Source organism: Apostichopus japonicus, chromosome 8 (assembly GCF_037975245.1).
Source record: "Apostichopus japonicus isolate 1M-3 chromosome 8, ASM3797524v1, whole genome shotgun sequence".
In the NCBI taxonomy this organism is placed as follows: domain Eukaryota; kingdom Metazoa; phylum Echinodermata; class Holothuroidea; order Aspidochirotida; family Stichopodidae; genus Apostichopus; species Apostichopus japonicus.
In genome coordinates, this window is record NC_092568.1 from 31,521,883 (window position 1) to 31,539,317 (window position 17,435).

The 17,435-nt window shown below is 35.4% G+C and overlaps 1 protein-coding gene across 7 annotated transcripts in view; it reads left to right on the forward strand.

The window, feature by feature from the left end:
• LOC139971586 (neurexin-3-like) overlaps positions 1 to 17,435 on the forward strand; it is a 158,197-nt gene that overhangs the window by 95,088 nt on the left and 45,674 nt on the right. For all 7 annotated transcript variants that reach the window (XM_071978205.1, XM_071978200.1, XM_071978203.1 and 4 more), the window contains 2 exons: positions 11,742 to 12,046; positions 12,989 to 13,150. In XM_071978205.1, coding sequence (XP_071834306.1) covers positions 11,742 to 12,046; positions 12,989 to 13,150 — 467 coding nt within the window. The remainder of the gene's footprint in view (positions 1 to 11,741; positions 12,047 to 12,988; positions 13,151 to 17,435) is intronic.

The following is a 17,435-nucleotide window of genomic DNA, read 5'->3' on the forward strand; positions in this document are numbered from 1 at the left end:
GTAGAAACAATGTTTATCCACATAGACTGGTGGGAAATTGTCACATTGTGACACATATCTGTTGAAAGCCTATGCTAGATAACATCTCATTAGAACAAAGATATTTGGCATTTAAGCCAGTCCAATCAATATGTTTCTCTCTGCATGACACTTGTAGAAAATTACTTGGTGTTGCTATAAGCTGTTTCTTAAGACAACTATTCATTTTACTTACATAAACATAAATCATATCAAATTTGAACTCTGTTCTATTGTCATTGCGTCAACATTAATTGTTGTAGTCATCTTTGCCATCGTCCCCAGTGTCATTATTGTTGTAAATTGTTGTTTTTGTTGCTATACCTGTCCATAAAGACTCATCACACAACTTTAACTTCATTAAATAATTAAAGAAGCATAATATTTATTTCCTACTCATTCTTCCCATGTTATTATTATTATTTTTTTTGGGCTTTCCTGTATTCAAATTTAATGACACAAAGTACTGTATGAGCGATAGGTTTTTTTTTTATACTTATTTTCTAAAATTTTCAGTTTCCTACATTCTTTTATTTTCATCAGCTTTCCTTAAAAACACAGTTTGATATTTCATATTCCTTCAAGTGATCAACACATAGTGTCTATATTAAAGCCTGTAACATTTAGTTGAGTAATACACTATGTGTTGGCAAAAACATGCAAATTTTGCCATACCATATTAAAATTATAATAATGATAGTAAATTTTATGTACAGCCTGCACTGCCAAACTCCAAAAAAAAACTAAAAAAAAAACTGAGTGTCTCTTCAATCAGAGGCGTCTGTTTAGGGAAGTACTTGAAGAGAAGCACTCGGCGCCATTCGAATGTGACCTCCTGTAGATGACCTTAAGGTTATTGGCACTATGCCAATAAAGAAGATGAACTGAAAATCGTTGATATATAAAAGTCTGAGCTCGATGAATCAATCAACGAATTTGCTTAATTAGTCTCAATTTTGATGATGACATCTGCAAAGACATAATTTTCATCAGAATTGGCATAATTTAAATTCATCAATTCTCTCAGAAAGCCTGAAGAATTGTTAATAGGCTATTGCTTCGTGATGGAATAATAATGAAATTATTATGCTATTTTTTATGTCATGGTTCTAGAGGATATGTCGAAAACAAAGTTAAACTAAATTTCAGAATTTCTTTACTTCAGAGTTGCCATTTGCAGACAGGTATTGTGTTGTTGCTTGCAGCAGTAATATTCTTTGCTGTTTCAGTTCTTTGTAATCTCTTACATTAGTTCTTTGGAGTTTGGATGGGTGCAGATATATTCCTTTTTTTTTTTATTTATTTTTTTATTTTAAGCTGATCAAGCTGCAATTACCCTACAGTAATTTCTATTATCAAGAACGAGATATTTTCTGCTCAGTAAAGAATGGAGAAGAAGAAGGAGAAGAAGAAGAAGAAAAACCAAGGAAAATTTTGCATGCTATTATGTTGCTTTATAATTTGAGTGATTTCTCTAAAACCAAAATGTGAATGCTTCTGATTTAAGGATTGATTAATTTGTATAGAAGATTGATATATAAGCTTATAATGTCTGGTTTCTTTAAATGTCAGCAAACACTTGTTTGAAAGAAGAATTATAGAAATCTGCAGTTCAGGCAGTTCTTTTGAACTGCATAAAATGATGCAGACTTGAAGCTGACTCTTTCTCTTTATTATAATTTTGGTAAAAACATTCAATTCTAGCCAATGTTTTAAAAATCAATAATGGGCTTATAACTAAAGATTTCATTTTGAAAACTGGAAGGAAAGTTGAACATGAAATATGGTTTATTCCATTTTGGATGCGATTAAATACGTATATTAGAAAAATGTTTGTAGCAAACAAAATATCGAGAATATTAAAAAGGTTTATAGATTAATCAGTCATGACTGGTGATATTCATTTGGTGAAAAGAATTTTTTTTCGTTAGGATGTAAATTAATGGAGGTTTTTCGAATAATGCAAACAGCTGCCCCTTTTTGTGAAATTTTCAAGATGGATGACTCTCATGAAATGAGAGAACATACTGACCTGAATCAATTGAAGATGTTTTTTTTTTCTTCTTTGAAGATGTTCCCTCCCCCCTCCCTGCCCCCACCCTCACTACTCCCACCCTCTTCCTGTCATTCTAGAAGCATTTATACTGAAAGACCCTTATTGTCTAGTTGGAAGTTCATCAACAACTAGTGATAAGTTTATAAGCTCAAAAACTCAATGGGATCTCGTTTGAAAAAACAATGCCTTATGTCTGAGAATATTTTTATCTTGTAAAATCTTGACTCAAAGTGAGCATTTTATTCTGCAGGCGATGCCAAAGGAAGAATAACAAAGTATATCTTCCCTAGGCTTTTAAGTTTTGTAAATTTTGACGAACATATAGTCAATACAGTACAGTAGGTATTCAATAGTAGTATCATCACAGCTCATTATCTTAATTGTAACATTCATTTCAAACAACAGAGAAGTAGTCAAACATTCTGATAAATTCTGATTATTAATATTTGCATGTTAAATTATAATGGTAACAAGAAAAAGTATATTATGGATTTTATTTTTAATCAAATGCAATCACTATAACAAAGCCAATTAAAACTAATTTGATGTACAAAATCTCTTGGAGTGGCCTTAATTAATTAGTCTTGTCAATTTTAATTTTAATAACATATACGTTAGGGTAAAGTTAGTAAATTGGTTTGGTATTATTAGCACAGAAAAGTTGTTTTTTATATTAAAAATTAAAGAAAGAATTAAGAGTCAATTAATGTTTACCAAATGATCCGTTGCTATACCGATGTTAAATGTCAACACTGTACTTATGAATGTTTTATATTATCCTAACGCAGCAGGAGTAATATTAAACCAGTATTATAAGAGACATGCCTCATAATCTAAAGCTATCTCACAGGCTGTGCACTGGTCCCAAATAATCTTTTCCTAATTTCATATTTTTGCAACATTGTTGAAATCACACTGCGATTAGGAATAAAAATCTGATGAGCAATTTGTTTTTAGACTCAGTCAAAGCAGAGAATATCACCTCGCAAAGTAAATCCATCCTGCTGTGACCGAGTAGCATCGGTGATTATCATGTTAGTCTTTATATGGTTATGTCTTTGTCTCTCTACATTGGATGTGTTTCCTCTGTAAATACTTGATTTTAAGCAATGGGCTTACAGTATATTCAATGGGTGGTTTGCAACAGTTGTAGAAAGGGTACCAAACATGATGTCTTTAGTAATGATATATGAGGGCCTTGCATGGGCATCAGCTACTGTACATCTAATTTAGATGAACGCAGCAATGAAAACACTGTCGAAATAAAGTATTAAAACTCAATCATTTTGATCAAACTATGCAGGTTTGTAATAGCATCATCTTTATTCTGAGATGTGCAAGGCTATTAAGGCTTAAAGTGCTGTAATGAAATTCAATTCCGACAATTTTGTTGCACATACTGAAATAATTTTTCCTTTTTTGTTAATTGTTTGAAGAAGTATTAATAATTCGAAACAAACAATGCCAGCTCTTTGGCAACATTTTTAGTCAAAGCTGTGGCTAAGGATCAGTGAGTATTAAACAATTCCATTAAATTCCAACAATTTTTTACAAATAGTACTGGCATTCTTTATGTTTCATTTCAAATAAACACAAACCCAAAAGTTGAAATTGCGAAGCTTTTAGGATTCACTTTGAACATGTTATATAGTGTAGCTCTGTTGCTAAGTGTTTGAGTGACATAAAGAGGGCAGATTATAGCATATAGCAGATAGATATGTATTTTAGCTTGAAACTTAGTGGCCAGTACTTGTCTTATTATTGCTGAAATATTTCGGGCTGTGAATGCTGATAAAATGACTTATTTCAGAAACATAGCTATTTACGTTGGTATGAGTATAAAGTTAGATCATTCCTCAGGCTGCCGTGGGAGCAAATTCTTTCAGTCAAGTTTTGGATTATTTTCAAATACAATAAAGTTTAATCAACACATTTAATATCTAGATTGAAATCATTCCAAAGTCATAAGATTGCCTTTGAATGTCCTTCATAGGGATGTCAGGAAAGTTAGCTGGAATTTTATTATTAGCTGGAAATTATAGTGGCCTTGCATTGTGTTTATATCTACAGTGGATGTGTTATACAATTTGATTGGCTTAAGTGCAGGAAGTAAGTTTTTGACAGGTCTTGTAAGCTTTTCTCCCTGGTTTTTTTTTACTCCACTTTTTGTCAAACCTTGAAGTGTGTCAGCTTCTGAAAGTGTAAAAATTCTACCCCACCACAATTTAATAGAAACCTTATGTACTTATATGTGGTAAGACTCACATATTTTCATACACTTTTCATAGTTTATTCATTCTAGAGATATAATTTGGTTAATACTGAAAACTTACTGCTTCATGCATGTTTTTACTTTATTTAGTTATTTATTTATTATTTTTATTTGATTTTTAAAATTTCTTTTTATTATATTTTTTGGCCAGACTATTGAGCAGAACCCTTGTACCCAGAAAAACAGTGACTAAGAACCTGTTTAAACTTATAATTCCAAGGATCTCCTACCACTATGAGTGGAAGTTAAGGGAGAAAAAAAAAATGTAGAAAATGGTTTCAATAATTTTCTTTGACCTTGTTTATTTTTTTTTCACACAATCCAACAATAAAATGTCATAAGAGTGTGATTCTTTTGCTTCACTTAGAAAATTTCATTTTAACGAATGCTAAGAAAATTTCATTTTAAGGAATGAAAGAAAAAGATGACAACTTTGAGCATTCCCTGTTTGTATCATTATGGTAAACAGCTAATATGAAAATATGAAGAAAAAAAAAGTAAGGATCATCATTACCAATTTGTTTAATATGTTAATTTTTTTTTTAAATCAAATGGAATAAACTATTCTGTCTAAATCTTCAGTTTTTTAAGAAACCTAAAGCAGATTCTTATAATATATTTACGTCGCTGAATTAGGATGTCCTTCAGAGGCCGAAGGTTAATTTACCACCAAAGATCTGCTATGATCGAAATTTTCTATATCTATCTACGCAGATTTATTTTCAGTAGATAAAACACTTTTTTTTTTATCAGTTTTGTGTTTCTCTCTGGGATTCTCATTCATAGTGTAATGCATTGCAATCTTAATCTGAGAAGTATATACTTGGGTAGCTGGTGTCATGGTACAAAAAATTGACTTTAAGTTGGCAATCGTATTCAGACAATGTAATCCGTTTAATATAGGAAAGTTGATTCTATAATCACACTGAAGTTACAGTGGAGTAAGGTACGTAATTTGCATTGTAGGGTATTCCCCTTCCCAAAGGAATATGTTCCCTTGGAAGAATATTCATTTTATTTTTGGAAATCTGTGTATTATTATCTGCTTGAGAATTGCAACAAGATACAAGAAGGAATAGTTTGAAAGGTTTTTAATCAAATAATTACACTTAATTACTGAAATGAGAAGAAACAAAACATGCAACAAATGGAACTACCAGTAGACTGCAAAGGTGTACATTTCTCAAATCTTTCTTCTCATCTAAACATTTTTTGCATGCAGTTCTGAAATCTGCCAGGACTTCATTGGGAGCAGTGAGCATAGTAGATCTCTTCCTGTTACAAAATTATATTGAAGTTTCCTTTTATTCTGTATAAGAAAAGGCTAGAGATTGGCAATTAAGGTAGCAGATAACCTTTATTCCAATCCTTTAACTCAGAGGCATAAGCCACACATTGGAAATTTGCACTGTTTTCATTGAAAAATGTTACTATCCTGTCCAAAAACGTCATCAAATCATCAGTATTTAAAAAAGTACTCTACTTTTCGGAGTTGCAAAAAGATTTTAGAAGTTAAACAACAAACTTTTGGATGAAAAAAGGAAATTGCTGATATTTGTGGAAAACATCTTGAATAAAAATTACTTCAAAAGTTGGAAAATATGACATTAATTAAAGCACCCTTAATCATATGTAAAAATTTCTCAAATGGGGATACCTCCTCCGAATTGACCCGTTACCATGGCCACAAGGTCTGCCATTGGAGGGTCGCCAAGGTGATGAAGGTGAAAATCGGGGTCACCAAGGAAACAAGGGCTGGATACAACGGCACTATTATGTTGTTCTTATATATATAGTCCAGTCGATAGAAGTGGCAGCATTGGAAATATATTATATAAGAAACTGCAAGATCTGCTAGAATCTGCAATGTCTTGGGCAGAATTCTAGTTGTGGATGTCTATTCTATTCTATTCAGGTTGAACTGAACAGCATTTTGCATCTTTAGGAATCAGTTACCAAGTAAAAGGGCGTAGGAACCGGGGGGGCTGAAAAATATGGGGGGCGGAAGTATCATTCCGCCCCCTGCTTCGCAAGTCAGAAAACCCCTTTTTCATTTCCAAATGAGAAAAAAATCTCATTTGGAGCACCAAATTGCATCTAAGGCCAGGTGAAAATGCAAAATTATTTACAAAATGGAGTGGGTGTTGAAGTGTGCTATATTGCACCAAATTGCATCTGAGGCCACCTGGAAATGCAAAAAAAATCCAAAGGGGAGGGGGCCACCTGGAAATGCAAAAAAATTCCAAAGGGGAGGGGGACACCCCTCCCCTTAGACCCCTCCCCCAGGCATGCCATCAGTCGTCAGCCCCCGCCCCACTCTAAAGTACCTTCCTACCCCACTGACCAAGTGTTTTTCAAAGTAAGGTAGAAAGTGGTCAGAGTAAAACAAACACCTCCTAAATGTTGACAAATAAGCGAGGGATTACAAATTGATCCACTAGTCAACTTGAAGTGATCTTTGATTCTCATTAACATTTCGTCGCCCAATGATTCATATCAGATTTCATAGTATTTTAATCACATGACTCAAGCAAACTGGGAAATTTCAAAGGTTATTGGATCTTTGAAATGACAGTAAACTACTATGTTTTGCAATTTTAATATCAAATAGCATTGAAAGTTTGATTTCTGTTGCAAAAAAAAAGGAAACTCAAATTTATGCAGGTATTATATAAGCTACATGTAGATTGTTGCATATTGTAAGTTATGATTTAGAACCATGACCCACAAACTATGGGCCACGTAACCCAAAAGTGGGTGACGAAACATTTTCTGTGGATAACAAGATTTTTCCAGACAGACAATTTATCTACAGATTTGGGATTTATACAGACAGAAATCAGTTTCAGATTTTATTTCAACGAAAAGGTCCACAGTCATAGCTTAACTTTACAAATTATGAGCTTTGAATCTGTAGTGTGGGGGTCTGGTGGTTCGTGGATCAGGCCCCATAGCAGATCCTATTTAGCGTGGACCTAAGCGTTCACAGACCGCTGAACTAGAAGCATGAAACAGATTTAGGAAGCTTAATATTATACTGTTTTTTTTTTATATTCTCAACTTTGATTGAGTTTTTGTAACATACTCTTTGAACTTGAATTGGTATTATTTGTATATAGGCAAGAGATGGTACGTGTGATCTATTATTTGATGGCACTATACACATGAAGATTAAAGAAAAAAATTAATAACAAAACCACAAGCAATTATATGAGATGGCAGCTGAATGGCTGCATTGAATTTTTCATAATAGAAATATTAGCGATTACAAATTGAATTCACCAGGCCTCATCTCCGAGAAGTCGTGGGTAAACCATTCACAGACTACGTAGAGCATGGTCTGTTTTATTAGCCTTTGGGCAGTGCAGCATGCCTTAAAAAAGATCAAAGATTGTTTACAAATGAAATTTTCTCAATCTTTATATCTGGTTGAAAGTTATTGTTAGAGTACAACTCTGTTTAATCCATTCCATCAATACCCATTGGGCGTATTTAGAGATACTTTTGGCTAAAATTAGAACTACTTATTAGATTTCTTTTGAATTAACAGTTGGTTCACCTCATTGTTGTAATCATACCGTTGTAACTCGAATGGAGTATTTTTTTTTTCTGTTTTGGTTTTCAATTATATAAGGAAATGGGTCTAAGGAAGAAGAAGTAATACTGTAGGTATATTTGATTTTGATCTCCGAAAGGTCGTCGACATAGAAATGATGGCTGCAAAGTTAAATAGTGTCAACAAAAATGTATCATCTTATCTGTTGGGATAAGACATTTGAAAAATTTGATGGTAAATTTTGCATTGAATTTTGGAACGATCTGATGTTATACCCATGCAGTCATAATGGATAAAGATGTACATACCTGAGCGGGTTAATTGCGTCCACAGTTCACGGGTAGATTGTAACAGGAATGATGGATTTTTAGGCAAAAGGTTTACAATAAGGAAAAACAATACCCACTTACATTTACTTTTGTTGCCTTGCACAATTTCCTATATTAAAAGGCTTCTAACTTCTTTAAAGTCAAAAACAAACAAATGGGATAAAACCTGATTTAGATCAAATTTGTTTTGAATAGATTTAGGATTTTTCTCAGTCTTGTACTGAGAATATATTGATGTCTCTGAGGTCAAACACCAGACTTGTGATGCTCAGACTGTAGTCATATTAATAATATATATAATAGCATGGTTGCCATGTGGACTTGCACTCATCATCATGGATAAGTACTTAATTGTATGCGTACTCCTACTTGTACTCTGGGCAATTTCAAATGTAGCATATAGTACAACATTTATGGTAAGTATGATACTCGTACATGCTTAGAGACTTGTACTCATATCAAAGGGGAATTATACTAGTACTCATACTCATACCTGGTAGGAGAATTCTACCTGTACTCATACCAATGGGAATTCTACTCATACCTAGGGGAATTCTACTAATTGTACTCATACTCATACCAAGGGGAATTCTACCTGTTCTCATACTCATATCAAGGGGAATTGTTCATGTAATTGCATTCATGCTGTTGTACTCATTCTATAAGTCTGTCAGATATGGGACACAAGATTTATTGAAGCAGAACATGTCTACTTGAGTACAAGATATGTTGTCTATTTGCTGCATTAGTTGGCTCAACAGATTTTAGCAATACATATATAATGCATGTATTTTTAGCTTCTTTCATAATTGCCTGAATGGATGTTAATAATATGGGTACAACATATATGTCATAATGTCATACATGTATGTTCAGTTTTTGGTGATACGTTTCAACAGATATTAATTAAACAAGTACAGAATTTCCCTGAGACTTCCTCACTGCCCTATAAGTTCCCACTGAACGCTGTTAATATTTGTCAAGTATCTTTTAAAATGTCAGTGTACATGCTATATGTTGGATCTGTAAATCCTGGATACCAACGATTACAGAGCAATAGTTTGTATTGACAAAACCCACTGTATGATCATAGATGTCAGTGCTGCAAAAAACAGAATAATGTGTCATATTTAAGCTTCTAAAGGCTTGTGTGACACATTTTATCGTTTTCTGTCAAAACACTCTGTCCACATCGGCCATGGTTGTATTAGCTTTGATCCCTAAGCTTATCTGTTATGCTTCATTATGCATGAGATGAATGCATCAGAGTTAAAGAGGAACTGCCAACAGTTGTTAGTTTAACCTTTTTTGGTTGTTGTCTTTTTCCGAATATTTTGGAAATCAACATAATTTATAAAGTGGATGGTAAAGAAGTAATTGCAATGCAAGAATAATGATTAATGCTCCTCTTTTATAATGAGCAAAATCTTAACTGAAATTCTCATCCTTAATTGCAAATTTAGCTGAAATGATTTCTTTTGATTACATCATTTATTTCTGCATTCTAACAGTTAGCAAATATCAAAAACTGAAAACTTGCATTTTGCTATACAAACATGCAAACGGAAAGGAAAAGAGAAACATTCGCCTTATTGTAAAAATGTTCCATGAAGTAAGGCGGGGGATATTTTGAACCTTCCAAGGTAATTTATCAAATGATAGCAAATATTTTATAGAAACAAATAAATTAAATCTTCTTCTTCCATTAATTGATAATTTGTCAGATCAGAAATGAAAGCATTATTGTAAAATTGTGAATAATTCTGTAATTTAGGTTATCTCAACATTAGTAATGCAGACTTTATAACCATATTCATTGAATGTAAACTGCATGGTTATGGGAAGCGTCACCATGGCAACTGTTGTATAATTTGAATGTATACTTGACGTGTCTGCCCCTTAATACTGAGTATTTTGAATGGCCATAATATGACCACCCCAAAAATGATCATCAAAGGTAGATGAACGTACATGTTATTCGACAATAAAAGGTGTTTTTTGTTTTTCTGAAATATGTCATTGTTTACTGACCGTGGTAATGTCCCTACCCTCATGAATATTCGTCATATGGAATACATTTTATCATATAACTATCAATAGCAGTCAAGCAAAGATAAGACTGATCTACTATTACTTGACAATAAGACGGTTCTTATAGTTTAATTATATAGTACAAAGTTACTACAAACTGTAAATTTAATAGCATAATTGTAAAAGTGTCTACCTCTTTAATATCTTTCATCTATAAGTTTTTATGCTCATTACTACAGTTACAGGTACATATCATATATAATACAATATCGTACTTGGACCATAGCCCAAAATATATGAAAATAAATATGATGCATTGAGAGAACGGGTTTGCAATACTCATTATGTTGATCAATTTTGAATGAAAGTGTACAAGATGTATGGAACAGTTGTACCCGGCAAACTTCTGGAGTATTTGGACTGCTATCCAGTGGATCCTGGATTATGCAAAGTTTTATACAAAATTCAACCATTAACAATAATTGTAGAATACTGCACAGGCATCATGCTGAATTAAAGTTTGACCAATGTTTATGGCAAAATATGACTGCAAACGAAGCAAGAGCAAAAACATGTTGAAGTATTTTAGAGTGGTGGTATGATCAGAGACATTATGCAGGTCATCTACAGGCTGTATCATCAGAGACATTATGCAAGTCATTACATCTATAGCATTTAACTGTACTCTTAGTACAAGAAATTCGGATTTCCGGATTCTTTGTTTATATATATCTGGTCAGTCGCTGGTCCCAAGGTGTCAACATAATCAGAGGAATGTAACCTACTTATAATGTAAGATAATTATGACGATTGATTGGTCATCGGTTATGAAGATGAGAAATATTTTATGAATTACAAGACCATCAAAAGTACTCCCATTCTTCCATAAAATGATGTTTAATCTTCATTTAGTTCGCTCATCACTTACCTGTCTTCTCACAACAACTGCACACTGGCTCTTCCGTGTCTAGAGTGACCTGGTAACCTTTGACACTGATGACCTCCCGTGTCGACCAATCACCTCCGGTCAACCTACCTCCTAATTCTATCACTTAATGTTTTTAGTTGTGTACTCTGTAGAGTTGTCAAGATCTTCTAGTGTCCATTAACACCTAGTATATCTGCAGTACAGTATAATAGCAGTGGGAAACTACAAAAGTGTATATCAATCAGTTCACTTTAAGTTGTAAATTTAAAATATTTCGAAGTTTAATTCAACCAATTGGAACCAGGAAGTACAATAATGGGTAATAAGAAAACTGTTTAATCAAGAACTCCAGCCCCAGGGGATAGGCTTTTTATTTGTTGCTTTTATTATGTTACCATAAAACTTTTGACTGATCGAATCTCCAGCCTACAGGTAATGACTATGTTTCAATATTCATGTACGTATGATTTATTTCAACGTTAATAGTTTTTGATTTGTATAAATTTTTTGAAAACTAGCAGCGGTTCTTTTTATTCTTTTTCTACCGACAGAACGGCAAGCCATATCCTGCACGTTTGATGGAAACTCCTACATCAGCTACAGCCTGCAGAGGCAGGCGATAGATAACGAGGATGACGATATTTACTTCCAGTTTCGAACAGGCCATCCCAACGGTCTCATCCTTCACGCCGGGGAGAGTAATGATTTCATGTATGTAGCCCTGGTGAAGGGGCTGCTAGAGGTAGCTGTCAATTTAGGGACCGGAGAGTTTAGAGTAAAGATCAGCCCCAATCCAGGAGAGAGCTTCTATGACAACGAATGGCACAAGGTTAAGGTCATACGAAGACGAACAAATGTAAGTTTATGACTTATGTTGAGAACTTACGTTAGTATCTGTCCACGACCAATGATATAAAAAAGCATGACAGATATTTATATATGTAGTCACTGAAAAATTGTATCTTGAAAAGAATGTAGGAGTTTGTTCGTAAATGTTAGCGATTCAAGAATCACTATGAGAAGCAAATTTATATGACAATGAAAATATTACAATGAGAGATGTTCTGTACGAAATTGAACAATATGTGAAAACTTGAAGAATGGTAACATTGCATTAAGTTTCAGACTTTCACAACTGGTATTGCTGTTAAACCTTCAAAAGCAGTGGTGCCTCCAATGAGGGCATTGGAGGAGGCACATGCTCCTATTCCACAAAAATATGGTTGAGTGCCCTGGTGCCCCTCCCCCCTTTCCCCATAATGAAATATTTCATGACATGCACGAAAAAACATAAGCAGGAAGATACACTAATCTTTGACTTCTACTGACTGTAATTTAATAGGAACTGAAACAAAAACCAACAAGCTTCAGAGGGCTTCGCCACCTTCACTCCAACCGGGGGGGGGGGGGTGGGGGGGGCTCTATTGAGGGCCCCTGGAACCCACACTGACATGGCCTCATGCTTACGCTGGTGTCTCTGGGTTGCATTACCTGCATTGTGTGCCTTCTATGATGCTTTCATTCTGATGTCGCCCCCCCCCCCTCCTTCCACCCACCCACCACTTCCAGATGTGTGGCGATGCCTATGCACAAAATTATTTCCTGTATTGACAATGAAGAACATTACTTTTGTTTCAGACACATATAATGTCATTTGAAACTAGGAAAGCAAACTTTCCATGGTTACCAGTGAAATATTCATGGTAGTAGATTTTTGTGTACATTTAGAAGCTGTCATATAAATCTACCTTATCTAGATAACAGTTATGGTTTGAGCAATTTTAACTTTTCCTTACAGATAGAGGTCAAAGTTGACGACACACTACGGGCCGAGGACAGCACGGGCGGTTCCTTTGGCCGTTTAACAACCAGAGGAGAAGTTTTCATCGGAGGGGCACCAGAACCAGCGGAGCTGGTGGGTTCAACTGTCGGGGAGAACTTTTTCGGAAATCTTCAAGATGTAAGTTAAATCTGTTTGTGAGCCATTTTAAAATAAAAGACTTACTTAGGCTTGAAAGGTTGGTTATTACTGTATGTGCTGTGTCAATTTTAGCCTTTGGAGAGATAGAATAATCATCAAAGATTTTGTAAAACAACAGTAAAGTTAATAGTTCACCACTTGAGAAAGTGAGTTTTGGAAAAATTGTTTTGCTGATGTTGTCAATGATTTGGCATATCCCTGGGGTTCTGTCATCTTGACACTTTCTTCAGATCAAACTTTCTTCGCACAGACAGCCTCCTCCCCGTAAGGAGCTGAATCTGCGACAATCTGTCATTATCATACAGAACTGTTTCATACGGCCTGGGAATATCTAGGATATTAGGAAACGTGTTTGACAGCTTAATAAGATACTTCAAGAGGCAAAATGTAGAATGCAAAAATGGGGCCCATGCAGTGACAAAAATGTCTCCAAGCCCATGCAATCTGTCTCTCAATGCCACTGATTATCAGGACATACTCTCTGGTGGGTAGCATCACATTCAAGAAGATTCACATCAATAGTTACAAACTTCATGGAAAGTCATTTGACAATACACCTTCTCAAGGGAAAATCGCTATCATCTCGATTGCAAGGTCCGAGAGGATGTCTTTTAAATGGTGGTTACCTCTCATTTTGTAGACTTGAGGGAACACATGGCAGTAATGGTAACTACCGCCGTGGAAAGTATTTAGTTGTTGGTGGGATCTTGGGCAAGTGTATTTTGATATAATGAGCATCATCCTGCCCCACACATATACTTGCGATAAATATTCCTCCAAGGTTCTTGATTAAAGGTTCTTGTTTCTATCTTTAACTCTCCTATGAAAATAAATCATGGAGGGACCACGGGGGGAGAATCTGCCAGCCGTATGAAATTTACTATATCAGCTTATTCTCTTCATTCCAAAGTTTTTACGCGGCCGTATACATACCCCCGAGTAATCTCAGAGCTGCAACATAAATCCAGCTTTAGATTTGTTTGGAAAGTTTCTGGATGAGTTAATACGTTTCAAAGTTAATCCACTCTCTTCCATAAACAGTAACCGGTGATACGGCGTAAAAACACTCTCCACGCCGCCGCGACAACACTCGCAGGACAGCTGATCCTTCATCCTGCTAACTGCTTGTTTGTAACTGTTGACCTTATTAGGTCATTCATCAAATAAAGTTTGCTGTATCTACCTGCAGTAAATTTTGAAAGCCGTTTGTGCGGTTCGGGGTGGTTTAATGGGTGTACAGAAAAGAGAAGAATAAAGAAACCCTGATAAGAGCCAGGCAATTGATGAGCTTTCTGTGATGTGCCTGCTCGCGGACTGTTCATTGATATATCTTGCACCAGACATGTTTATGAATTCACTTAATTCCACTTTTTGTTTTTTTGTTTAGTTTTGTCATCTTCCTGATTGCCCAGACTCTGAGAGAGTTCGTGGGAGTCTCCTAGTTAGACACTGGAAGCAGAGTTTGGCATTGAAAAGTATCAAAGTAGTACTAACATCAGTCGCAATACAAGAAATAGAGCAGTAAAACAGCTCACTTGTAGTTGAGCGCCAGTGGCGGAGCTAGGGGTATTGGTAAGGAGGGGCAAGAATGGTCTGTAGGGGCGCTTTCGACACTATCTAAGCGGAGCGCCACCACAGGTTGGCGCGTAGCGTACCGAAATTTTTTGAGTAAAGATACTCCCTAGATCGCCGGAAATGAGCATTTCCTGGCCTGGCTAATTTGCATATAAACGAAGAATAAATAGGTGTCATCGCCAAATTACACCAACAAAATTTGACAAATGTCAATAGGTAGACGAGAGCGCAATACAAAATCAATAATCGTGAATAAGTAAAAAGTGGTAAAGAGCTGAAAAGGGCGCCAGCAGTCCATTTGAGTCCGTCAGGGGGGCATCCGCCCCCCCTCCCTGACTGTATGGACGCTCCGCCACTGTTGAGCGCAATTGGAAGATGAAGATCACAAGAGAATCTTTGAAGCAAAACCTATAGTTAGAGGAAAAGCTCAACCTCCAGTACTGAGATATTCCCCCAAAAAACTGGGTTGGAAGAAGGAAATTAACACGAAAATAACCAGCCTCCTTCCACCCTCCCCTCACCTTCCCAATTTTACATTATATGTCATTATTTAAGTCTTTTATCATGCAAACCAGGAACTCCTAAAGAAATGATTATGGCATCCAGTTGCTTCTCGAGAGATTAACCCAAAAATCCAAAAATGTGTAAAGTGTTAGTTCAGTGGTAAGGTGCCTTCCATTCATAAGGTCCCGAGTTTGAGTCACTCCAAGATTAATGTATGTCGTCCAGTTACAGAGTTGTTCACAATTGACAATTAATAATCATGGACGTTAAATGTGAATATAAGAGACTGCTTTTGGTCAGCTTGGGGCTTTGATAAGCCAATGAGGCTTCTTCGCGAGTTCCTGCTTGCAGGAGGATCTAAATTACATACATACACACATACATAAACATACACAAAAAGCAATTGAAATTCATCACGAAAAGGGAAGAAACCACTTTTCTTGATATGAAACATTGAAAATCTCTTCTTAGTAAGATTAATTAAGACTCATCAGCACATTCGCAAACTCTCTAACCAGTTCATTATGCAGTTGGATTAATGTAGCCCGGCAATTCTGTTGAGTTTTATTCTCTCAAAATGTCAAGAGGTTTTGTATGTGTACTCAGCAAACCTCAAGCTAGCAGCCATTGCTATGTACTGTCAGCCAACTTTGCCTTATTTGCATCAGTCAATTGGAACTGTCTAGGAAAACACCGACATTGGGTTTTACATTACCACAATTTCAAGGTTTTTATCTGAGTGAAATAGTTGAAGAAAATCATGGATCCTTGGCCTCTTGAAGTATAGTTCAATGTTTATAACTGCTATGATTACCTTTTTTTAATTAAAATTTGAAGTTTTGTTTGTTATTATTTTTAGTCCCAAAGTCAAGTGTACATTGTGGTATAACTTTGCATTAGTTCAGTATAAAGCCACATAATCTTCAGGTATCGCCATGGCAACTACTAAGTACCTAGTGTTTACTATATATTCAGTCCAGTGTACAGAGGGTTTTGAATGTCCCAAGAACAAATTTAATGTGATGTTGTTCTTTTTACATTTGCAAACACTTTGAAGCTTATACAATAATTTCATTGTCCCTCATGCATTTAGGTGGTCTATAAAACTAATCAGTGATTAATTCAGTTGCAATTAAAGTTTGAAATATAGTACCCCCCAGGTTCTGACAAACTCAATACAAAATCCATGTTTTAAGAAAATAAAACCAACTGATATTAAGCTGAACATGGTCATGTGCATGTTAGAGCTCTTCTGATATGCAAAGTTCTCAAAAGGGAAAACTATGGAGTCAATCTTACTGACCTTGCAAACTTGTGATGGGGTCCACGGATTGCAAAGTTGGCAATGACTACAACGCGGGCGCAAGGTCGGTAACGACTTTTACTGTTAGGTTCGTCCAATACTGCAGCATACAGAAACATTGTACTCAAAGCCGAAGCCAAAGTGAATTAGTCAGGTCAAACATCAGGATTCTATATGCATGCTTCGTTCTTCAATACCGCCCTCGTTATTAGATTTGTCCAACACTGCAGCATACAGAAACATTGTACTCAAAGCCGAAGCCAAAGTGAATTAATCAGGACAAACATCAGGATTCTATATGCATGCTTCGTTCTTCAATACCGCCCTCGTTATCTTTCGGGGAAACATTCCCTTTCCTTGCAGGTATAACTGCTTCATTTCAAACAATAGTAGTTTGAACAAATTACGTAGCTTCTGTTTCCTCGCAGGAGGTCAGATTATTTTAAGATTTATTTATACCTTCAGTAAGTTTTTCACTGTTTATCATACTCTCTAAGATATCAAAGAATACCTACAGTGGTCAGTGGAAGTGGGAGTACTTTTGCAGAGTGAGGGGAGGGTGGAGGTGTGTATGGTTCATGTAGGTGCGAAGGGGGCGAGAAGGAATTTACTATGCACACAATGCAATGTTCATGTTATACTAATATTATAAAGATATCTAGTTTCAGTATATAGATAACATATGAAGGGACACAATTAAGTAGACTTTGGAGCTGGGCGTATTGGTATTACAGTATATATTTATACGGTATGTACGTCTCCGGGCATGCCTGGCACATATGTGCACAAACAATATTGTCATATTTTGGGCGCATGCAATTTTATGAAAAAAACATTAACTATATCTCTGGAGAACATTTATTACTTTTCATAGCAAATGCC